The sequence below is a fragment of the Mobula hypostoma genome, chromosome 3, assembly GCF_963921235.1.
Source record: "Mobula hypostoma chromosome 3, sMobHyp1.1, whole genome shotgun sequence".
In the NCBI taxonomy this organism is placed as follows: Eukaryota; Metazoa; Chordata; class Chondrichthyes; order Myliobatiformes; family Myliobatidae; genus Mobula; species Mobula hypostoma.
This window is the reverse complement of record NC_086099.1, coordinates 60,731,357-60,757,348: the sequence shown is the minus strand read 5'-3', so window position 1 is coordinate 60,757,348 and position 25,992 is coordinate 60,731,357. Positions and strand designations below refer to the sequence as shown.

At 40.8% G+C, this 25,992-nt stretch overlaps 1 protein-coding gene across 6 annotated transcripts in view; it reads right to left on the bottom strand.

Annotated features, from left to right (window-relative positions):
* Nucleotides 1-25,992, bottom strand: part of lnx1 (ligand of numb-protein X 1) — a 182,071-nt gene that overhangs the window by 14,795 nt on the left and 141,284 nt on the right. For all 6 annotated transcript variants that reach the window (XM_063043136.1, XM_063043139.1, XM_063043140.1 and 3 more), the window contains 3 exons: nt 22,149-22,277; nt 13,339-13,516; nt 7,916-8,147 (listed from right to left, as the gene is read on the bottom strand). In XM_063043136.1, the coding sequence (XP_062899206.1) occupies nt 7,916-8,147; nt 13,339-13,516; nt 22,149-22,277 (539 nt within the window). The remainder of the gene's footprint in view (nt 1-7,915; nt 8,148-13,338; nt 13,517-22,148; nt 22,278-25,992) is intronic.

Below are 25,992 nucleotides of genomic sequence, written 5' to 3'. Positions count from 1 at the left end.
GCTGTTTGAATCTGAGAGATTTAAAGTGTTAGGAAAAATCCTTCTGGTATCTGCTCTGTCAACAGATAATAAGATACTGAAATGCAGCCTTTTCTAACAGTAGCAGTCCTGATATGGAAGACATTCACAGCGGCTTGAAAGAATGAATGAATGAATGAATTGGGCATTATTGTAATTTACACACTTTTTTGATAATTTGGATATTATGATGTTTTACATTCACAGGAGAATAAAGCTGACAGGCATATCTACAATATGCCTGAGAGTAACAACATCCTCCAATTGAATCCAGACCAAGGACGCAAAACTTAAATTACAGCAAGGCTAGTTAGGAATGGTGAAAAACATAAGGGGCAATGGAAATATAAAACACCAAAGGTACTGAATAAACTTTAGAGAATATAGTTTATGGGCAAGGATATAAATAGCAAATGATTATCTAATTAATGATATGTTTAAGTTAATTATTAGGCTTGTATGCATACATCAAGAACCACTTCTCTTAGTAGAGTTGCACTATTCAAAAGATTTTCAGACACAGTTATCAACCCCAAGGTCAGTGGAAATCTGAAACTCTATCCCAAAGTGTTCTTCCAAATGAAAAATTCAAAACTTAGTTGATAATTTTAGTTAGATAAGGATATTATGTGGCACCATGGTAACGTAGCAATGCTTTACAAATTGGGGTCAATTCCCACCACTGTCTGTAAGATCAGGGTCAATTCCCACCACTGTCTGTAAGATCAGGGTCAATTCCCACCACTGTCTGTAAGATCAGGGTCAATTCCCACCACTGTCTGTAAGATCAGGGTCAATTCCCACCACTGTCTGTAAGGAGTTTACACGTCTCCACTTAACCACATTGGTTTTCAGGCAGAGCAATAGTGATAGTTAGGGCGATGGACAAGAGATTTAATGGCCAAAGAAAGACAGGATGGTGTGTTGTCGCCCAGGTGCTAGGGTCCAGGATGTCTCGTTGGCTGCAGAAGAATCTCAAGAAGGAGGGTGATCAGCCAGACGTTGTGGTGCACATTGGCAGTATTAAAGCAAAAGAGAACCATATAATATAGCAAAAGTTAGTGGATTAGGAAGCTTTTAAAAAAAACAACAGAAGACAACTTAAAATTCATAAGGAGAGAAAAACTGAAATATGAAGGTAAGCTAGCCAATAATATAAAAGAGGATATCAAAAAATTTTAAAGATATATAAAGAGTAAAAGAGAGGCAAGAGTGAATATTGAACTGCTGGAAAATTACACTGGAGAGGTAGTAATGGGGGACAAAGAAATGGCAGATGAAAATAAGAATTTTGCATCTTTTTTTCTGTGGAACACGGTAGCAGTATGCCAGAAATCCAACAGTGTCAGGGCAGAATTGAGTGTACTTCCCATTACCAAGGAGAAGGTGCTTGGAAAGCTGATTTACCTTCAGATTGTTAATTATTCACCTGGGTTGGATAGAATACACACCAGAGTTCTGAAAGGAGTAGCTGAAGAGATTGTGGCATTAGTAATGATCGTCAAAGCATCACTACATTCTGGAATGGTTCCAAAGGATTGAGAAACTGTAAATGTCATACCATTCTTTACTAATGGAGGGAGGCAGAAGAAAGGATATTATAGGCCAGTTAGCCTGAATTCAGTCATCGGGATGGTGTTGGAGTTTATTATTGAGGATGAGGATTTGGGGTACTTAGAGGCACATGATAAAATAGGCCAAAGCTAGAATGGTTTCCTTAAGGGAAATCTTGCCTGACAAACCTGTTGGAATTCATTGAGGAAGTAACAGCCAGGATAGACAAAGGAGAGTCAGTGGATATTGTTTACTTTGATTTTCAGAAGCCTTTGACAAGGTACCACATCTTAGAGTGATTTTTGGGTTTAGGACATATACATTTACAATTGACTTTGGCTACCAGTCTTCACATTTGAATATGTATTGTGCATTTAATTTGGAGTGCAGCTGTGAACAATGGGTTCCTGAAAGCTGTGAATCCCAGTCCAGACAATGCTGATTAAAATTCATTTGGATGTCTGTGGTGTGGATGTAAATCAGGAGGTGTGAAGGTTGTATCTAGTTTCAAAGAAAGCATTGTCCATACATTGTAAATATGGAGTTGTCCTTTGATGTTCCACATAAAATGTCGAGCCCCGTGTTGGGCTAGCAGACCTTGCCACTGGAAGTGTCTCCACAGGATGCCCGCTGTACCTCGCTTTGTCAGATAAAGAAGCTGCTTTGTACCTACCAGTATTTTTCTCCAGTGACTTAATTCATGCAACAACACCATACATGAGGCAGCTTAACAAGATAGGAGCCCATGGCATTACAGGAAGTATACTAGCATGGATAGAAAATTGACTGGCAGGAAGTAACAAGTTGGATTAAAGGGGGCATTTTCTGGTTGGCTTCTGGTGGTAGTGTTTTCAGGCACTCTCCATTCCCTATGGGGAAAAAACCTTGCCTTGCAAATCTCCTTAAAATTTTCCCCTCTCACTTGAAGCTACATTATTTGATATTTCCACCCTTGGAAATTACATTGATTATCTACCCTATCTATAGCTGTCATAGCTTTATATGCTTCTGTCAAGTCACTTTACAATCTCTGATTCTCCAGAGGAAACACAAATGCGTTGAGAAGCAAAGAAGGCATATGTAATACCTCTCTTCATCTGTCAGGGTATAGGGTCTAAAAGTTGGAAATTTATGTACAGCTGTATAAAACTTAGTACCACAACCAGAAGAACATACAATGCTCCAGATGTGGCCTAAGTGAAGTTTTATACAATTGCAACATGACTTTGCAACTTCTATGCTCAATATCCCAACTGATGAAGCAAGTATGGGGTGTCTCTTCTTTACCATCCTATCTACTTGGGTTACCACTTTCAGAGAGCAATGGGCCTGCACCCTAATATCCTTCTGTACATCAAAGACCCCTAAATCTCATAACTAACAGATCAGATAAAAAATTCTACAGTTCTACCAAACCTAATCATAAATACTGGTCAACAATTGACTGGTAACAGGAGGCTGCTCCAGAACATCCCGTGCTCACTGATAACAGGATCTAGTATGTAAGTGCTAATCACAGGGCTAAAGCACTCACACCAGCATCTGGCAAAATGCCAAGCAGGTGATCCATCTGAACTTCATCCAGTATTCCATTCATTACAGAAGCTGGCATTGAGGCAATTTGATTCACTCTGAGTAATATCACAAAACAATTCAAAGCACCAGATACAGGTCCTCGCCAACATATAAATAGCAAACTTACATATAGCCCCTCCATACCAACAAGCATTTGGGATGCTGGTGGGAAGGGGGTTTGCTGGCTGCTGGCATCTTCCACAGTTCCAAATTAAAGCTGTTCTGGTAATGATCAATTCATAGTAACAACCCTGCTGTAACCAGGGTAGAAACTGTACTGCAAAAGACTATAGAACCAGAAAATATCTCATTTATAATATTGAAGAGCTAGATGCAGCACTGGTCAAGCTGTTCTAGTTCAAGTACAGCACTGGCAACCTATCCAACAATGTGGAATATTGCCCACCTATTTATGTTCATAAAACTCAGGACAAGTGCAATAGATCTATTAATCATTGGTAAAGTGAAGAAATGGGTCACCAGCAGTGCTTTCAAATGGTCACTTACACACCAGTCACCTGTTCAACAACACACAAGGGTTGATCTTGATATGATTACCACCTAATCTCTGATATTATCACAGCCTGGGTCCAGAGCTGAGAGTATTCGTCCCTGATGTTGAAGTAGCATTGAGTCAGGTCTGGCATCATGGAGCTTTGCTACAACTGAGGTCAACGATAAAGGGAAATGAATGAGCTGGCAGCGGAAGTGGTGGATGTGGGTTTGGTTTCAACATTGAAGAGAAATTTGAATAGGTACTGCTCATATGCTGGTCAATTAGACTATCAGTTGGGTATAGACTGGAAGGGCCTTTTTCTGTGCAGTGGTGCTCGCTGACTCTATGCACCGATGATTGAAGTTGTGCCCTGCTCAGGAGAAGATGGTTGAAGATGTGCCCTGCATGGGAGAAGATGGCTGTGGTTGTTGGAAATTAGTTATGCCAGGACAACATTGAAGTGTTAACCCAGTTCTTGACCCAACCAACTTCAGCTGGTTCACCGATGATTACTTTAATGTCCCAAGGTCAGATGATCAATGGTGTGTGCAGCCCTTCAGCAAATGACGCAGCCTGTGCTTGCATGCAGAAAAACCTAGGAAACAGGTACAGGCTGACAAATAACAAGTGCCACCAGATAAACAAGCTACTAACTAAAGATCATCTCCAACAAAAGAGCCTATGCACCTAACTTAGCATTCAATGGCATTTCTTTTACCAAATTCCCGCCAAAAATATCCTGAGGGTCACAATTGACCAGTAGGTCAACCTGCATGATTTCCAACCATTACTGGATCCAATCACTGACACATACAGAAGGATGGGCATTACACTCAAAAAACAAAAAGTCCTTTCCCAAGTTTCTCCTCCTTCACCAAAAAACCCTCTGACAATAAAAGTTCATGGTGAGACCCAAGATGATGTAGATTGCTTTTGGCATTTTAGGACTCACCTCTCACCAAAGCAAAGATAAGTAAGGGCTTTTGAAGATATGACACAAAAAAAGGTTTACCACGGATCATTGATCCATGCCATCTGATAGATTTCTGAGGCCTGGATTATATACAACAGGCATTTCATGTTATTGGAAAGATACCTCCAAAGATATATCCACAAAGAACCCAAAATTCATGGGTATAATAAATGATCAAATGTCAGTTAAGTGTCAGGATGAAAAACCAAGATGAAAGTTATACTTCTTTGACAGCATTGGGCTAGCTACATTGTTAGTTGCTGGGCACCAGACTCCAGAATCAATCAAAGCATGCAAGAAACAAACTGCTGGAAGAACTCCATGGGCCAAGCAGTATCTGTGGAGGGGAAAGAATGGTCAACTTTTTGACTGAAGCCCCTGCATCAACACTTGCTGCACCTTAGATATTTAAATTCTGGATGATGGTGATGAGAGTTTGTCAGTCATACCGATGATATTCAGCAAATTTATTAAAGTATCTGAAAAGAGTGCAAAGCTCTTGTCTGGCAAGTCCAGGAATATGTCTCTGCTGGGAAAGATGTTGTTCATAATAACAAAGACTTTGTGATCTCCAAAAAGAGTGTTGTTGGCGTTGTTATTCTTTCACACTGGGACTTTAATGTCATTTTAATGCCTTATGAAAACAATTCACGTTTTCGACACGAGTTGCTTTATTGTGATAACGGTTAATATAACTAAGTTTACCCATTTTTGTCAGTTTTATAAAGTGGGCACTTTTTATTTTGCTTAAAGTTTCTCCTTAAAATTTTTACCTATGTTTTCCACTGTTAGCGGTTTACATTCGTTTCATGCATTTTTCTCTGTAACTATAAAATGATCTTATAAAACATTTTCAATTTATTTCTCAGGATATAACTGACACCAACAAGGTAGCACCCACTGGCCATCACAAATTGACTTTGGCTCATTGAGGACTAGAAGTGAGCTAAATACGAAAAGCTCCAATCTCTGAGTGATGGATGATATTGACTACAAAATGTCTCATTTCTAGTTATAACATACATCAGCTGCGTTTTTCTACCAGCTTTAATCTTGTAAGATTTATTTTAGTTTCAACAGCCACACTGATAGCTGGAATTGGTTGCTATTAATACCTTCTTTATTAATTAATTGCTGCAAGAAGAAAGAATTGATCGTTCAATTGTCGTGGGATTCAGATTATCTGCATACAGCTAGACATTTCATAATCCAATTATCTATTATCAGCATCATATTTGAATATTCTTGAGACAAAAAATCGACATAAGCTGTGAAAAATATGTTATATGTTAATAAAGCCCAGGGAATATCGTGTATTTGAAACACAATGGAATTATTTCAGTGAATCATTCCAACTGCTTATTTTGTAGGCTTGATTGTAAATTACATTGTTCTCCCTTTGACAGTAACAGTTTCAATGAAGGTTCACGTGCATGGTCACATCATGACACATCTAAGGTACATCTCTGAGCACCTTAAAGTACCATTTATATTACAGCTTTAATCTTGCTGCAGATGGCTTCCTGACCTGATTCCATGGCTGACTGATATGGTACCCTACAAAGCAGATAATCTGACACTGATTGGATCAAAACCCTTTTGGATGTTACATCAGGTTAATATAGTCCTCATGTTGTAAATTACCGAACAAGGGTCTTAGCCCGTCTAACCTCTGTAAAGACTGTGCATACATATACCAACACAAACGTGTAGAGCTCTCTTTCAAATTTTAAAGGCTAATCTCACAGCTGCAAATGGATACTGATAGTTAACTGCTGCTTTGAGATACTCAAAGATGATCACTCACCTCGAAACAGAAGGGGTGGAGAAATACTTTAGTCATTGGACTTACAGTTTTCATTTTGAACATACCCTACTCATATAGAAGAAGTAAACTAATGTATACAAATACAAGAGACACAAAATAATCACTCACAATCTTTGTTTTTTTTTGAAACTCTGGATTTCACAATTTAGTATACAGTATGCAACATACAGTTCATTTCAACTTACAGTTACATCCACGTGAACCATCAAAGGTCTTATATTCTCCCATGAGCTTTATAGCTACTGCAAAATATGTTATGTATCTTTGTTGGAATAATTTATTTTTTACTTTTTAAATTATATACTTTGCAAATCAAACGTTTAAAAGATTGCTGAGGTGGTTTAACTTTGTGCAACATTATGGAAAGTCAGTTAAAATAAAAGTGGTGAAATTTACAGGCATTTCAATGTATAATTCTCTTTTTTAGAAAGGAATGAGTGAAAGACCTTTATCAAAGGTTAGTGGACTAGGCATGATTAGGTGCCCTGCCTGTTCCAGGATAGAGTTAAAGGAGTCAGCACTGAGTCTGCAGTAATAGGGATAATCCTGGGAATGATAGACCAGTGCATATTATGTCAGTGGTGGGAAAACTATTGGAGAGGATTCTTAGACTCGGGATTTATGAACATTTGGAGAATCAGTTTTATTAAGGATAGTCAGCATGACTTTGTGAGGGGTTGGTTGTGCCTTAAGAGCCTAACTGAATTTTTCGATGAAGTGACAAAACAAGCTGATGAAGGTAGAGTTGTAGATGTGGTGTATATGAATTTTAGTTTGACTTTTGACAAGTTTCCCTGTGCTAGGCCCATCCAGAAAGTCGTGAAGCATAGAAAATTAGCTGTTTGGATTCAGAATTAACCCCACAGCGGCAGAGGGTAATAGTAGATGGAAAGTATACTGCCTGGAGATTGGTGACCAGTGGTGACCAGGAACCTGTTCTGGGACCCCTCCTCTTCTGGATTTTTATAAATGACCTAGATGAGGAAGTTGTAGAGAGAGAGATTAGTAAATTTGCAGGTGACACAAAGATTGGAGGCTGCCTGGTTTAGACAGCATGTCTTATGAGGAAAGGTTGAGCAAGCTGGGGCTTTTCTCTTTGGAATGAAAGTGGATGAGAGGCAATTTGATAGAGGTATATAAGACTGTGAGAGACACAGAGAGAGTGAACAAGGAGCACTTTTATCCCAAGGCAGCAATGACCAATACCAAATGACATCTGCTTAAGATACAAACATATTTCTTGAATCAGAGTAATATATTCTCAACTGTTCATTTCTTTAATGAGAACCCAATTTATTATCAATCTAAGGTACTAATCTCAGATTGCTGAAGTTATTACATAAGAGATAAAATGCAAAATAGTTACAGGCAATTCCTATGTATTTCAAATTAACCTTTTTAGGTTTGACCTCTTAATGAAAGGTTTTAATTCATGGAGAAAACTGAATAGATTGAGTAAATATTTACTTACCGAGGTAATACCAACCACATATTCCATAATGGTGACCAGTCCTCTTCAGGCACGATATTTTGAATGGAGTTAGGAGAAATTTGGCCATCAGTATTGTCTTTTTCTGCTACCCTTAACTCCAAAGCTTTGAAAGTAACTGAAGAGGAGGTAGCACTGTGCTTTATAATAGACACTGCTTCACTTTGTGTCATACCAATCAGGTCAATGCCATTTACATCCAATAGAAGGTCACCTAAGAAAATACAAGATATGTAGGTTCATTTTGTAATTTAAAAGGGACTCCACTTCATTAAATGCATTAACCTAAAATCTATTTTCATTCATTTTCCTTTGCCTGTTTACTGACGTTTGGTTAATAATTATAAATTTATAAGTACTATTGGAAATCCTCCCCTTTTTCATGACCTCAATACTAACATAACAGATAGCGTAACATTTTATGATCAGGGTTCAGTTCCTGCTGCTGTCTCTGAGGAGTTTGTACATTCTCCCTGTGACCGTGTATGTTTCCTCTGGCACTTCTGGATTTGTCCCACATTCCAAAGGTGTACAGTTACGGTTAGTAAGTTGTGGGCATGTTATGTTGGTGCCAGAAGCACGGAAACATTTGTGGGCTGCCCCAGCACGTTCTCAGACTGTGGTGGTCACTGATACAACAACGCATTATTCTTTGATACACATATGACAAATAAAGCTAATCTCTTTATCCAAGTACTGTACTGCATTTTTTCATTTTCTTGATGTTGCTTTTATCAAACAGCAGTCAATACAACTGTGGATGCATTCCATAATAGATCAAATAAATTGACGGAGTTTGAAGTACAGGTAAAATATTATATGTTAATCCAAATAAATGAATAGGAAAACTCAGCCAATGCAGCGACCATTACTTTGAAATACAGTGCATTCTGTTTAATAGGGCCATCGGTTAATTGGGGAAGCCACTTATTTGGGACAACTCTTAAAGAACAAAATCAAATTGAGAAAATAGCTGGGATTCCCCTTGTTTGTTTGGGACAATGTGCTGCTTAACTGGGACAGGATACTAGCATCAGTCATGTGATTGTTAGACACTATACCATGCTTAGAGCAAACATTTTTAAAATAACATCAGTTGCATGTGGTTTTGTTCAAAAATCAATGATTTTTGTCACCGATAGTTGGTGAGAAATAAGCGGTAAGACAATTCAGAACTATTTCGGTCACTGCGATTTCAAGCATTCAAACTCCGAAGTGGCAGAAACGGCCGGGAGTGAAGATGAAACGATTTCACTACTTCAACAAATTAGGAACTATGAATAATTTGAAGGTATCAAGCATCATCTTGAAAGTTACCTTTGGTCTTTACCAGACACTCAGCTCTCACCTGTGTCTCCAAGCTGCCTGGTACACCACTTCGGCAGGTGGGCTAAACAAAGGGAGGGTGGCTAGTATATCTTGGTGAGGTAGGAACATGCCTGTCCTAACATGCAAAGTCAGTTCTTGCGGACTGAGCAGAAGAGATTTACAGTGAAATCAAATGGCCAGGATGGCAGTTCTACAACGGTACATGGACAGTGAAGGGCATGACAAGACACAGAAGCAGTCATGGTCATCCACTGCAGCCAGGGAAGAGGGAAGACTCGTCCCACTGGACCCAGACATCCGAGGTTCAGAGAGTGGAACTGCAACAGTGCAATGTGTTTTCTACTTTTTAAAGCTTTTCTGCAGAGGTTTTCTGTCACCATTGGATGTGACAGACAACCATCAGCAGTATTATAGTGTTCTAATTTGTTCTGTATTTCATTTAATTTTTTAGTCAGTTAAATGGTAGTTTATACCTTTTCGATTATTTTGATGAAACTTTGGCTAATTGGGTCAGCCATTCAAGTGGGCCAAAATGTACTGGACAGAGACATGGCAAGGGATCTGAAGTGAGAGGGTAGCCTTTGTTGACTGTCTGGTCCATCTAACAACTTGTGAATTTTGAATAATTTTGAAATTCTGATTAAAGTTTCCTTAGGGGATAGACTTAAACCTTTATAAAAGTTATTAATCAAAACCTGAATCTCCCACTCCCAAGGCAGAGTTTAAGACAAGGTAATGCTAAAATCAAAGTGATGGACATCAGTAACACCCCTTTCCATTGATGGAAGGTTCTGCAGGGTTTTTTAACCCACGGATTCGGAGCAAGAAGGCTGCGGGTGAACGGCTAAGGATTTCTGGAGCGAAGGCAGTTTTACTACTCAGGGTAAAAGAGAGGCAATACTGTGCAGGCGTGTGACGTCAGCCAGTAGAGTGGGAAAAGTTTAAAAAGTAGACCGCCATATCCAGCAGGCAGCGGAGTGAGAGGTAGCAGAGTGAGAGGGCTTTGGCTCAAAGAGCTTAGGTGGTAACAAGGCCAAGTAGGTCTACCTGTGTAAATTGTGGAAGAAGTACGGAAGAAATGTGGCAAATGTTCAGGGGATATTTGTGTGGAGTTCTGCATAAGTACGTTCCAATGAGACAGGGAAGTTATGGTAGGGTACAGGAACCGTGGTGTACAAAGGCTGTAATAAGTCTAGTCAAGAAGAAAAGAAAAGCTTACAAAAGGTTCAGAGAATTAGGTAATGTTAGGGATCTAGAAGATTATAAGGCTAACAGGAAGGAGCTTAAAAAGGAAATTAGGAGAGCCAGAAGGGGCCATGAGAAGGCCTTGGTGGGCAGGATTAAGGAAAACCTCAAGGCATTCTACAAGTATGTGACAAGCAAGAGGATAAGATGTGAAAGAATAGGGGACCTATCAAGTATGACAGTGGGAAAGTGTGTATGGAACCAAAGGAAATAGCAAGGGTACTTAATGAGTATTTCACTGCAGTATTCACTATGGAAAAGGATCTCGGTGATTGTAGTGATAACTTGCAGCAGACTGAAAAGCTTGAGCATGTATATATTAAGAAAGAGGATGTGCTGGAGCTTTTGGAAAGCATCAACTTGGATAAGTCACCGGGACCGGATGAGATGTACCCCAGGCTACCGTGGGAGGCGAGGTAGGAGATTGCTGAGCCTCTTCCAATGATCTTTGAATCATCAGTGGGGACGGGAGAGGTTCTGGAGGGTTGGAGGGTTGCGGATGTTGTTCCTTTATTCAAGAAAGGGAGTAGAGATCGCCCAGGAAATTATAGACCAGTGAGTCTTACTTCTGTGGTTGGTAAGTTGATGGAGAAGATTCTGAGAGGCAGGCTTTATGAACATTTGGAGAGGTATGATGCAGTATGATTAGGAATAGTCAGCATGGCTTTGTCAAGGCAGGTCATGCCTTACGAGCCTGATTGAATTTTTTGAGGATGTGACTAAACACATTGATGAAGGAAGAGCAGTAGATGTAGTGTCTATGGATTTCAGCAAGGCATTTGATAAGGTACTCCATGCAAGGCTTATTGAGAAAGTAAAGAGGCATGGGATCCAAGGGGACATTGCTTTGTGGATCCAGAACTGGCTTGCCCATAGAAGGCAAAGAGTGGTTGTAGACGGATCATATTCTGTATGGAGGTCGGTGACCAGTGGTGTGCCTCAGGGATTTGTTCTGGGACCCTTACTCTTCATGATTTTTATAAATGACCTGGATGAGGAAGTGGAGGGATGGGTTAGTAAATTTGCTGATGACACAAAAGTTGGAGGTGTTGTGGATAGAGTGGAGGGCTGTCAGAGGTTACAGCAGGACATTGATAGGATGCAAAACTGGGCTGAGAAGTGGCAGATGGAGTTCAACCCAGATAAGTGTGAAGTGGTTCATTTTGGCAGGTCAAATATGATGGCAGAATATAGCATTAATGGTGTGACTCTTGGCAGTGTGGAGGATCAGAGGGATCTTGGGGTCCGAGTCCATAGGACGCTCAAAGCAGCTGTGCAGGTTGACTCTGTGGTTAAGAAGGTATACAGTGTATTGGCCTTCATTAATCGTGGAATTGAATTTAGGAGCCGAGAGGTAATGTTGCAGCTATATAGGACCCTGGTCAGACCCCACTTGGAGTACTGTGCTCAGTTCTGGTCGCCTCACTACAGGAAGGATGTGGAAGCCATAGAAAGGGTGCAGAGGAGATTTACAAGGATGTTGCCTGGATTGGAGAGTATGCATTATGAAAACAAGTTGCGTGAACTCGGCCTTTTCTCCTTGGAGCGACGGAAGATGAGAGGTGACCTGATAGAAGTGTATAAGATGATGAGAGGCATTGATCATGTGGATAGTCAGAGGCTTTTTCCCAGGGCTGAAATGGTTGCCACAAGAGGACACAGGTTTAAGGTGCTGGGGAGCAGGTACAGAGGAGATGTCAGGAGTAAGTTTTTTACTCAGAGAATGGTGAGTGCGTGGAATGGGCTGCCGGCAACGGTGGTGGAGGCGGATACGATGGGGTATTTTAAGAGACTTTTAGGTAGGTACATGGAGCTTAGAAAAATGGAGGGCTCTAGTAATTTCTGAGGTAGGGACATGTTCGGCACAACTTTGTGGGCCGAAGGGCCTGTATTGTGCTGTAGGTTTTCTATGATTCTATGGTCCTTACAATATGTTAATTATTAGAAACCATAATTAAAAGAGATGAATCTGCATATAAATTTAAAAGAAAAGCATTATTTTATTTAAACATTATCTGGAAGCATATATATAGTTATAGTTATGGGATTGGCGCTGGCAGACAAGGTGAAAGAGAATCTCAAAGACTTTTATAGCTGTATTAAGAGCAGAAGTAGAGCAAAGACAAAATTGGTCCTCTTGAAGGTTAGTGTGATTATTTATGCATGGAGTTGAAAGAGATGAGGGCGATCTTAAATGATTATTTTGTATCCATATTTACTTGAGAGACAGACTCGGAGTCTATAGAACTGAGGCAAAAGAACAGTGAAGTTGTATAAGATGTTACTGGAGCTAAATTTGGGGTATTGGGTGCAGTTCTTGTTAGCTTCCAGCAGGAAAGATATCAATAATCTTGAAAGAGTGCAAAGAACATTTACAAGAATGTTACCAGGACTAGAGGGCCTGCGTTATAGGGAAAAAGTGAATAGGTTTATTAACTGGAGCACAGCAGAATGAGAGGATATCTTATCGAGGTATATAAAATTATGTAGGATATAGAAAGGATGAATGCGCGCAGGCTTTTCTCCTCAGGTTGGGTGAGGCCAGAACTAGAGGTCGTAGGTTTAGGGTGAAAGCTGAAATATTTAAGGGGAATCTGAGTGGAAACTTTTTCACTCAAAGAGAGGTGTGCATGTGGAACGAGCTGCCAGTGGAAGTGACAGGTGTGGTTCAATTGTAACATATAAAAGAAATTTGGATAGGAACATGGATGAGAGAGGTGTAAATGGCTGTATTCTACCTGCACATAAATGGGACTAGGCAGAAGACAAGGTTGGCACAGTCTAGATGGGCCCAAGGGAACGCTGGAAACATGCAAAAAGCTCTCGGTTACCATTTTTTATTCTTCCATCATTCCCCAAGCAGCCATTGGGATGCACATTTGCAACATAGATTGGGAGATCCCAGCCTTTGCTTAGTAGGCCTCCTGATATAGTCATTCCCAAGGACTCGTGCACTTCTTTGCTAACATTGATGATCTTTTCATGGCATGTGAAGGCATGAAGGAAGTTCTAGAAAAGACACAAATAATTTGTGAAATGCAATAGCAAAATAAGTCTTTTGTATGCCTCTTAACAAATGCAGCTTATAATCAGGAATATATATATACTGTACCTATATATCTACACTCAGAGGCCACTTTATTATGTACACCTGTACATCTGCACATTAATGCAAATACCTAATCAACCAATCATGTGGCAGCAACCTGGTCCCACTGCAATTTGCCCATCACCACAATAGGTCTACAGCAGATAAACATAGAAACATAGAAAATAGGTGCAGGAGTAGGCCATTCGGCCCTTCGAGCCTGCACCGCCATTTATTATGATCATGGCTGATCATCCAATTCAGAACCCCGCCCCAGCCTTCCCTCCATACCCCCTGACCCCTGTAGCCACAAGGGCCATATCTAACTCCCTCTTAAACATAGCCAATGAACTGGCCTCAACAGTTTCCTGTGGCAGAGAATTCCACAGATTCACCACTCTCTGTGTGAAGAAGTTTTTCCTAATCTCGGTCCTAAAAGGCTTCCCCTCTATCCTCAAACTGTGACCCCTCGTTCTGGACTTCCCCAACATCGGGAACAATCTTCCTGCATCTAGCCTGTCCAATCCCTTTAGGATCTTATACGTTTCAATCAGATCCCCCCTCAATCTTCTAAATTCCAACGAGTACAAGCCCAGTTCATCCAGTCTTTCTTCATATGAAAGTCCTGCCATCCCAGGAATCAATCTGGTGAACCTTCTTTGTACTCCCTCTATGGCAAAGATGTCTTTCCTCAGATTAGGGGACCAAAACTGCACACAATACTCCAGGTGTGGTCTCACCAAGGCCTTGTACAACTGCAGTAGTACCTCCCTGCTCCTGTACTCGAATCCTCTCGCTATAAATGCCAGCATACCATTCGCCTTTTTCACCGCCTGCTGTACCTGCATGCCCACTTTCAATGACTGGTGTATAATGACACCCAGGTCTCGTTGCACCTCCCCTTTTCCTAATCGGCCACCATTCAGATAATAATCTGTTTTCCTATTTTTGCCACCAAAGTGGATAACTTCACATTTATCCACATTAAATTGCATCTGCCATGAGTTTGCCCACTCACCCAACCTATCCAAGTCACCCTTCATCCTCTTAGCATCCTCCTTACTGCTAACACTGCCACCCAGCTTCGTGTCATCCACAAACTTGGAGATGCTGCATTTAATTCCCTAATCCAAGTCATTAATATATATTGTAAACAACTGGGGTCCCAGCACTGAGCCTTGCGGTACCCCACTAGTCACCGCAAATCTGATTGGTTCTCCACTCAGCCTTGGATCTCCGGGATAATAGCTATATCTATGTTAGGCAGCTATTTATTGATTATAGCTCAGCATTTAACACCATCATACCCTCAGTACTAATCAACAAGCCTCTGTAGATCCTCTCCACCCCCAACACAACTAGATCCTTGACTTCCTCACCCAGAGACCACAGTCGGTGCAGATCAGAAATAACTTCTCCTCCTCACTGATAAACAATACAGGCGCACTTCATGGATGCATGCTTAGCCCACTGCTCTACTCTCTCTACACCTGTGACTGTGGCTAGGCACAGCTCAAATGCCATCTATAAATTTACTGACGACAGAACTATTATTGGCAGAATTTCAGATGGTGACGAGGAGATGTATAGGTGTGAGATAGATCAGCTGGTTAGGTGGTGTTGCAACAACAATCTTACACTCAATGCCAGTAAGGCCAAGGAATTGATAGTGGACTTCAGGAAGGGGAAGTTGAGGGAACACACTCCAGTCCTCACGAGGGATCAACAGTGGAAAGGGTGAGCAGTTTCAAGTTTCGTGGGTGGCAAAATTTCTAAAGTTCAATCCCAGGCCCAAGACAAAGATACAATTGCAAAGAAGTCATAGCAGCAGCTATCTTTCGTTAGGAGTGTGAGGAGGCTCTCTCAACTTTCTACAGATGAACCGTGGAGAGCATTCTAACTGGTTGCATCACCGTTTGGTATGGAGGGGCCACTGCACAGATTCAGAAACAAAAAATGTTGTAAGCTGCAAAGTCAGCCTCCCCAGCAACGAGGACATGCTCAAAAGGTGATACCTCAAAGAGACGGCATATATCATTAAGGGACCCAGGACATGCTGTCTTCTCATTTCTACCATCAAGGAGGATATACAGGAGCTTGAAGACACGCACTTAATGTTTTTGGAGCAGTTTCTTCCCCTCCACCATCAGTTTCTGAATGGACAATGAACCCATATACGTTACATCTCCCTGTTTTTTTTTGCTCTCTTTTTTCACTACTTACTTACTTTAATTATATATACAGTACACAGTATATATGTTTCTTACTGAAATTTATAGTTTTTTTATGATGTATTGCACTATGCTCCTGCTGTAAAACAACAAATTTCATGACATATGCCAGTGATATTAAAGCTGCTTCTGATTCTGCGGTCTGGTTCAAGCTGACAGGAAGGTGACAGTAACTCACATAGCTACGCATTACAACAGTGGTGTGCGGAAGAGCATCTCTGAATGAACATGTTGAACCTCGAAGTGGATGGGCTACAGCAGCTGAAGACCAGACCAGATTCCACTCCTGTACCTAACGTGTATATATCTATTCCATAGCTATATAGTGTGTGTATGTGTATATGTATTTTTTTAGGGATGATTTTGGGGACAGGGAGGGGAGTTAGGTGTCAGGTTAGGGTTTAGGTGCAGTGATGTGGGCCATATGAGGTCAGGCTAAAGTCTAGGCCTCTACACTGTGCTCAGTATTTGAAGGCCAGCAACGTGGACGTGACAAAGGGCATCCATGGTTGGATGGCAGCCTGGCAGTTCAGTGAGGATGAGAGTTAGTGGCCCCTCCATTCATTGATGGATTCTGGGACAGAGCTCTGTGGGCAGGAGGCCCTAGTGCCCCCTAGATACCTGAGATGGCAAGACTGGAGCTCAAGGCCTAGTGTTTGGGGTCCTGTCATCAGTGAGTCTGGAGCTTGAGCACTTCATCCAGGATCCTCTTTCATCATCATTGGTGAATCCTGGGATCGATACCAAGGATCAAAACCCAAAGGCCGATCGGAAGTCCAGAAGTCCAGAAGTCGTGGCCCAGTGGCTGAAACACTGAGTCAGCGAGTCTGCTGGGGAAGGTCAAAGGCTCAGTTTCTGCAGGTCCATGAGTCCAATGGAGGTTGACAATGCAGAGACAGCCTGTCCCAGGATTAGAAGACTATCTGTATATGGGCACGGGTAGGTGGTTGGGAGAGAAATAAGGAGCTTGTTTTGCTGTTGTTGTTGTTGCTGCTGCCTGTGTGTTCTGCAACCTGGTGGGTATGCTATATTGGTGTTGGAATGTGTGGTGACACTTGCAGACTACCCTGAAGCACATCCTTAAGTTGTGTTGGTTGTTAACAAATGATGCAATTCACTGTAAGTTTTGATGTACACAATAAATAAATTAATCTATTGAAAATCTCCTCAGTTCTTTGAGGTGCCACTACAGTAATTCAAGTCTTATAAATATACAGGAGGACAGAAATCTCTGCTGCAAGGAGGCCATGAAGTTTGAGATCTTGAGCTTCAAATATTCTCTTTTTGACCCATGGCCAGAGGCATTGCTTGTGCAGTGAAGGTAACTGTAAATCAACCCCTTCAACTGCTTTCTCTGAGAGATGGTTCCTGGGTCAATGGAAGTACTTCCTGTTTTCTAGCGCAGCAAATATCTCAATGCAAGTGAGGTGCGACAATGTGCATCACCAACTTCACTGGTATAGAAGCGTGAACAGAAAGTCCTACAAAAAGTCGTGGATACGGCCCAGCCCAACATTGAGCACATCTACATGAAGCATTGTCACAGGAAAACAGCGTTCATTATCAAGGACCCGAACCACCCACGGCATACACTCTCCTCACTGTAGCCATCAGGAAGAAGGTACAGGAGCCTCAGGACCCACACTACCAGGTTCAGGAACAGCCACTACCTCTCAACCATCAGGCTCTTGAACCAAAGGAGATAAGTTCACTCAACTTCACTCGCCCCATTACTGAACTGTTGCTATAACCTGTGGGCTCACTTTCAAATACTTTTCATCTCATGTTCTGAATACTTAATGCTTTTTATTTACTATTATTCTCTTTTGTATTGGCACAGTTTGTTGTCTTTTGCACCCTAGTTGTTTGCCCTGTTGGGTGTGGTCTTTCATTAATTCTATTGTGTTTCTTGGACTTGCTGTGTATGTCCACAACAACCTCAGAGTTGTGTATAGTAACATATACATATGTATGTACTTTGATAATCAATTTGCTTTGAACTTTGAGGTGATAGAGAGAGAAGGGTGGACAGGACATTTACAGGAATTGGGATGTCATGTTTCATATGTAAAGGACACTGGTGAGACTGCACCTGGAATATTGTATGTAATTCTGGCTACAACATAATAGGAAGGATACAATTAAGTGAGAGAGGCTACAAAGAAGATTCACAAGGATGTTGCTGAGACTGCAGGACATGAGTTATAAAGAACAGTTGGAACTGTTTGACCTGGAGAAAAAGAGGCTGAGGTGTAGCAGAGACTTTTATAAAATCATGAGAGTTATAGATAAGGTATATGGTCACAATCCTTTCCCCAATGTACGGGAGTCTAAAACTAGAGGCCATAGATTTAAGGTGAGGGGCAGATGAGGTTTTAAAGGGGCTTGAAGGGCAGGCTTTTCACACTGAGGGTGTTAAGTATATGGATCAACTTACTAGTACAGCGGTCCCCAACCACCGGGCCACAAAGCATGTGCTACCGGGTCGCAAGGAAACGATATGATTTGGCGATATGAGTCAGTTGCACCTTTCCTCATTCCCTGTCATGCTCACTGTTGAGCTTGAACGCACACGAGGTCATTACCCACGCGTCATCCATGTCAGCGCAGGAAGGAGATCAACTCCTCCAGCTTGCAAATGACGGCGGGCTGAAAAGTATGTTTGACATAACATCTCTGCTGGCATTCTGGATCAAAGTCAAGGCTAAATATCCTGAGATAGCCACGAAAACACTGAAAACGTTGCTTCCATTTCCAACATATCTCTGCAATGAATGCAACGAAAACTAAATTGCGGAATAGACTGGACATAAGAAACTCCCTTCGAGTATCGCTGTCTCCCATCACCCCTCGATAGGACCGTCTTGTTGCAGGGAAACAAGCCCAGGGCTCCCAATGATTCAGCGATATTGGTGTGTTGCAATGATTTTATATGTTCATATGGGGAAAATATGCGCTGTGTTTAATATCCAAAAGTTACTTAAAATGTTATGATGCTGTTGACTTACTTATATAACCATATAACAACTACAGCACGGAAACAGGCGATCTCTGCCCTACTAGTCCGTGCCGAACGTTACTCTCACCTAGTCCACCGACCTGCACTCAGCCCACAACCCTCCATTCCTTTCCTGTCCATATACCTATCTAATTTGTCTTTAAATGATAATATCGAACCTGCCTCTACCACTTCTACTGGAAGTTCGTTCAACACTTACTTCAAGCTCCCCTGTCCTCCCCTGATAATTGACTTATCGCTATATTCATGCGAGGAAAATATGCGCTGTATGTTTAATATTAAATTCTTTCGATAAACCCTTTTAGAAACGAAATTGAGTGTATTAGCCACTTATCACCTATATTCTGGTCGTGATTAACAACCCCCACCCCGAATAGAATCGCCAAAAACGATTTGTAGAAAAAAATCGGCACGTACACGCATGCACAGGTCACGCATGCGCACACAGGTCCCTGCGCAAGGCTTCATGGTCATGGTAGTCTTCTCAGGGTAAACACAATGTATTTGATTGCTACCCTTTCCGTTCGCAACCCTACCCCACCCCACTGGTCACTGGTCTGCAAGAATATTGTCAATAATAAACTGGTCCGCGGTGCAAAAAAAGGTTGGGGACCCCTGTACTAGAAGAGGCTGCAGAGGTGGGTACAAATACAATATTTAAAAGACATTTGAACAGGATCCTGGATAAGAAAGGATTGAAGAGATATAGGCCAAACGCAAGCAACTGGGAGGCCTCTTGTTTGACATGGAAATTTGGGCCAAAGGGCTTGTTTCCATGCTGTATAACTCAATGAGGTACTGCCGGATTGGCCGAGCTTTCCAATATTTTCATTTTTTAAAAATTTTCAGGCTGCCACACACACAATTCTGGCCTCTCCTGAGGAATGAGTGGTAATCATCTTGATCAAAGTCAGCTCTCTACAGAAACAAATGATCGCAAATAATGAAGTTGTTTTTTTTGTCTGTTGAATCTTCCTAAACCTGTCTTTCTCAACTTCCAGGCCAAAGATTTATAATTTATACTTATTTCTATTTTAAGCTCTGATCAAAAAACTATATAGTGAATTTTCAACTGCTGCATTGTGATAAATGGCCAAAATTGCAACTTCAGCGGAACAGCCTAAATTAATCTTTTTATATTTGCTGTAATTAAAAATCTTATTCATTTTACAGTTAAACCCATCAATATGTGGTGTATTGTGGCAAAATACTTTAGTGACATGAACCCATTCCCATCAGAAATTAGGTAATCATTCTTTATATCGGACAGAAAAATACATTTCTTTCAGAAAAAAAATCTGCAATAATATACTGACTTCTAGCAGGCTGTGTATTGATTTAATACTTCTGAATTTAAACACTTTCTGAAAGCAGTTAAAGGGCCTGCGTAATACACTGGTTTTTCAATCTTACTGGAAAATCCTGTACAGCAAAATAATCTGAACAGACTCAACTAAAATTTTTGGGGGTTACACAAAAAATATACAGAATTCTGTATTAAGTATATCAGCAAGATCACAGGAATGAAAAACGGAGAAAACAGCATTTTAGTTTAACATACTATCTTTTAATATTCATTCCAATTGGAGGGTCTCAACCCAAAACATTAACTGTTTACTTCCTTTCAGAGATGCTGCCTGACTCATGAATTCCTCCAGCAGTTCAATTTTTGCTGCAGAATACACAATCTGCAGCCCCTTGTGTTTCTACCTTTTAATCTTGGGAGTTTGGGAACACTGGAACATCACAAGGTTGTTGGAATACCAAAGGTGCAGGACCTCTTTAGCACCCACACTGAAATGGCAGCCCAGGGAACGTATTTATGACCATAAAGAAACATTTCTGATTGGGCAACTAAGTTGGCAGGACGGTGTTGGGTTAGGCTGATTTAAGATGGTTGAGCTACATTTGGTGCTCAATTAAGCTAATCTCCACAGTAATGTCAAAATTCGGTTTGATAATATTTTTAAAAGATTAGGAAGTGTTTTAGAAAATCTTTCCAATATTTAGCACTTCAATATAGAATCAATTAAGAGGAAACTATTTTACCTCAAGAATCTAAATGAGTGGAAATGTGAAAAACAACAAAAAAAGATAAACATGTAATTGAAAGCTGAATAATTGCTGATAAAATCCAGAGCCAAAGCAGACTTTGTTTATCTTCAGATACATCTGAGTACACTCAGTGACTCTCCACTGACATTTTTACATCACTGTCTAAGCCAATCTTCCGGCAACTCTAACCTCTAAGTAATTTTCTATGACAGACATCAGCTTTAACTAACCTTTTTGTTCACTATGAGACAAATATTTAGAAATATTTAGTCTAACAACCACTTCATTGTGGAAGATTTGCACTATGGCCAGCATTTTTGTGTTGCAAGTCTTGAATTTTCCTTTACAAAGTATGTGCTGTAGATGCTTAGGGTTTGTAGCATAACAATTATATAAGTGGCATTCCTCTTAAAAATTCTTTCTGTGTAAAATTACATTTTGTTGTATTTTTGCTTAGCAAGGCACTATTCTCTTTTGAATGGTGTCCTGAAAAACTGTAAGGCAGGGATTACTTACCTGTACCCTGATTTCCTATTTATTTATGTAAATGGAAGGCTGGGCTCTCTGATAGGTGCCCTTTTTCTTGTGGGTAAATAGAACTGCTGCCAAACAACTGCGGCCTGGGTTCAATCATAACCTCTCGGGCGATCTGTATAGAGTTTGTATGTTCTCTCTGTGACTGTATAGGTCTTTATAGGGCCTCTGCCCCTTCCCTCTTCAGTCCTGACGAAGGGTTCCGGCCCGAAACGTTGACTGATCGTTTCCACGGATACTGCCCAACCTGCTGAGTTCCTCCAGCGTGTTGTGACTGTATTGGTTTCCTCCTGCCTCCCACAGGTTTATTAGTAGATTAATTGGTCACCGTGAATTGCCCTTTGGTGAGTAGTAGAACCTGGGGAACATTGATGGGAATGTCGAGAACAGGATACGGGGAAATCACAGGAAAATGGGATTGCGTAGATAGCCTATATTCACTCTGTAGACAGAATGATCTCCTCCTAGGTCACATCAAAATATGGAAATTTCTCTCAACACTCAGACAACTAATGCTTTGTGTCCCAGCCAAAAATAAGAAATTGTTATTGTTTGAGACCAAGACCTTGTCTTCAGTTATATGAGAATTAAAAACATTACTAATATTTATGACTAATTGATGCAAAATAAATGTCAAATTGGCATTTTAACACACAAAAAGACATCAAAGTAATCCATCTAAATGACTTTGTCTTAAAATATCCCTATCCATACCCTGTTATGCAGATTTCTTTGATTAGGACTAGGTGGGGTGCTGCTGTTCCAGTTGTTTTCTTGTAAGATATCCGGGGTTCGTTCCTTTGTCCGTCTTGATACAATGAAATGCACCCGATCTTCACTTATCTAAAGATAGACAACACAGGACAAATAAATGGGGAAACATCTGCACTAAAATACATATTCAGCACCAGAATTCTGAAAAGAGACCACCAGTAAGATTGCATTTTTGATTTCCAGATTTTTATCAGTCCTCCAACATTGTATGTCTGTATTTTATTGTGATGATGTGATTCCATAATCGTTCTTACTGCAGTTGCACTTAGTACTGTCAATGTATTTTGAATTCAGCCCGAATAGAATTGCTGCGGCAAAGTCTGAGTCATTTAGCCGGTCAGAAAATTTCAAAAGGATATTGGAAAATGAATACCCGGGGTACTACAGGAAGTATAAAGGAAATAGGGAAGGCAAGATAAATCCTGGTACTGACAGAACTGTGAGCCTAACATTAATAGCAGGGAAGTTATTGGAAAAATTCTGAGGGACAAGATTACTAATCATTTGGAAAGACAGGGATGAATTAGAGGTAGCCAGAATAGCTTACTTCAAAATCACTTGGTTATATAAAATATCTTTTGTTGAAATAATGTAGATGAATTTCTTGAGTATTTTTTAAATAAAGGTACTGCCCATCAGCATAAATTGTGCTTTAGTACATACAAGTCTGTACTGCTGATTCAGAAAAGGTGGAGGTGTGTGTTCATGATAAACTCTCAGTGGTGCACCGATGGGGTGGTTTTGTCAAACTCATGTTCCCCCGACCTTGAACACCAAATGGTCAGATGCCAAAAATGGCCACGTACCACCAGCAGCCGACTATAATAAAGCGCTTGAGATACTGCAAGGTTCCATCCCCAAACAAGGAGCAGCCCATCCCAATGCATTTCAGATCATTGTCAGGGACTTTAGCCAGGCCTGTTTGAAGAAAACCCTGCCCATTGAACATCAGCATATAACTTGTTGACACCAGAGGTCCCAACACAGTAGACCACTGTTATACTAAGGAAAGGAACGCCCACCATTCCATATCCAGACCACATTTCAGTAAATCTGATCACTTGGAAATCCTTATTTACATAGAACATAGAATAGTACAGCACAGTACAGGCCCTTCGGCCCACAATGTTGTGCTGACGCTCATGCATATAGGCAGAGCCTAAAGAGCAAAACTCCAGAGTTTAGAACCACAAGGGGGTGGGGTGTGGGAAGTAGATGATCAGCTACAAGATTGTTTTGAGTTAGTTGGACTGGGCCGCGTTCAAGGACTCATCTGTGGATCTGAGTGTGTGCTTAGCCCCCTGTTCTACTCACTTTACACTTATAACTCTATGGCTAAGCATAGGGCCAGTGCCATATTCAAGTTTGCTGATGATGCCACTGTCGTAGGCCAAGTTCAGTAAAAGTTATTACCGCTCAACCATCAGCATATAGGAGGAAGATTGAAAATCAAGCCCAAAGAGCTGATTATTGACTTCAGGAGAAAGTACCCAGAGGTCCATGAGCCAGCCCTCATCGGAGGATCAGAGGTGGAAAGGGTCAGCAACTTCAAATTCTTCAGTGTTATTATTTTGGAGGAACTGTCCTGGGCCCAGGATGCACGTGCAATTACGACAAAAGCACAGCAGTGCCTCTACTTCCTTAGGAGTTTGTAAAGATTCGGCATGACACCTGAAATTTTGACAAACTTAGATGTGCAGTGTGGGAAATACTACAAAAATTAATAGATATGCCTCAATCAATCATAGGTAAAACACTTCCCACCATTGAGTCTTCCCTACATGAAGCACCTTCCCTGCGTGGAACATTGTCATAGGAAAGCAACATCCATCATAATGAACCCTCACTAGCCAGGAGATGCTTTTTCCTCACTGCTGCCATCAGGAAGGTGGTACAGGAGCCTCAGGACTCACACCACCAGGTCCAGGAACAGTTATTACCCTTCAGGCATCAGTTCTTGAACCAAAGTAAATATCTTCACTCAACTTCTCTTGCCCTATCATTGAAGCGTTCCCACAACCTATAGATTCACTTTCAAGGACTCTTCATCTCACATTCTCGATGATTATTGTTTATTTATTTATTATCATTACTTCTTTCTTTTTGTATTTGCACAGTTGGTTGTCTTTTGTACACTGAGTTGAACACCCAAGTCATCGCGGTCTTTCTTTGATTATTTCATGGTCATTATTCTATTGTGGATTTAATGGGCATGCTTGCAATAAAATAGATCTTAGGGTTGTATATAGTGACATATATGTACTTTGAACAAAGTAAACAGAATGGACAAAGTAAACAGAGCGGTGACGTTGAGAGAGTCTTTAGGTGTAAATCCATTGCTCCCTGAAAGTGGCAAGGCAGATAGGTGCTGCTGAAGGGTCGACTGTACTCTTTTCCGTAGATGCTGCCTGGCCTGCTGAGTTCCTCCAGCATTTTGTGTGTGTTGTTAGGCAGATAGTTGGATGGGATAGTCAAAAAGACATTTGAAATGCTTGCCTTCATAAGCTGAGGCACTAAGTATAAACGTTGGGACCTCATGTTGCAGTTGTACAAAGCATTGGTCAGACTGCTCTTGCTGTATTGTATACAGTTTGGGACACCTCACTACAGAAATGGAATGGCATCAATAGAGAGAATGCAGAGAGATTTGCTGGGTTGTTGGCTGGAATGGAAGGCTGTAGTTATAAGAAATAATTGGATAAGTTGGGCTTAATTTTACTGGAATGTAGAAGGCTGAGATATAATTTTACGGAAGTTTGCAAAAGTAAGGGGGGCATAGATAGGAAAGGTAGTGAGAATCTTTTTTCACAGGGCAGGGAAGAGTAGAACTGGAAAGAATAGATTTAAGATGAGGAGAGAAATTTAAAAAAGATTTGAAGGGTATGTTTTTCCACACAGAGGGCAGTGAATACTTGAAATAGGAGGAGGTACTGAGGCAGATACTATCACAATGCTTAAAGGAATTTTTACAGCCTATTTGGATAGTGAAGGATTAGGGAGATACAGGTCAAATACAGGCAAACAGAATTAGCATAGATAGGTATCGTAGTCAGCCTTGGCAAGTAAGGGCCCTTCTGTGTCGGTGTGCTTCTGTGATTCTATGATAAAATCAAGTTGATACATTTATAAAGAAATTTACAGATTTAAATTAGTGATGACCTAATGAAATCTGACTTGTGATTCATCCATTCTAACTTGTGAAATTGATCCTAATAGTTCAGATCAAATAACTGGTGCTGAAATATTCTAGAATCATTATTAATGTTGTGGAAACAAGCCATTTCAAGAATTATATGATTAGACAGTCAACATGGCATAAAAATGAAAACGTGGCATGAAAAATGGGGTAATGTGTGGTTTTATTTTCAGATGATACTGAATATGATAATTAAGAGGAGATCAATGGGATTAGACGTATAATCAGAAATCCGTTGTTCAAAAATGAGGCTTTTCAGCCCTGGGTGAGCATGCTAGCTAAAAGATTGATTATTTAGACTAAACTTCAGTCAGTTGCTCTGCAGCTCTTATAAATGGAACTGCTTGGGTGAGGAAATGAGACAGCCATTTCTCCAGCTGCCTTCCATTCATTAAAGCCCTACTCTTCCTCACTTTTCCAGTGCAGTAATTGGCCACCTTTCTCTTGCAGGATAAAATTGGCCTCATCAAATGGCTTAATTAATAAATGAGAGCCATTGCTTTATGCTCAGGAAGGCTCAGCACACGATAGAAGAGGATCCACCTTCTTCTAGATATTGCATAACTCAGGCTATAATCCTATTTTCAA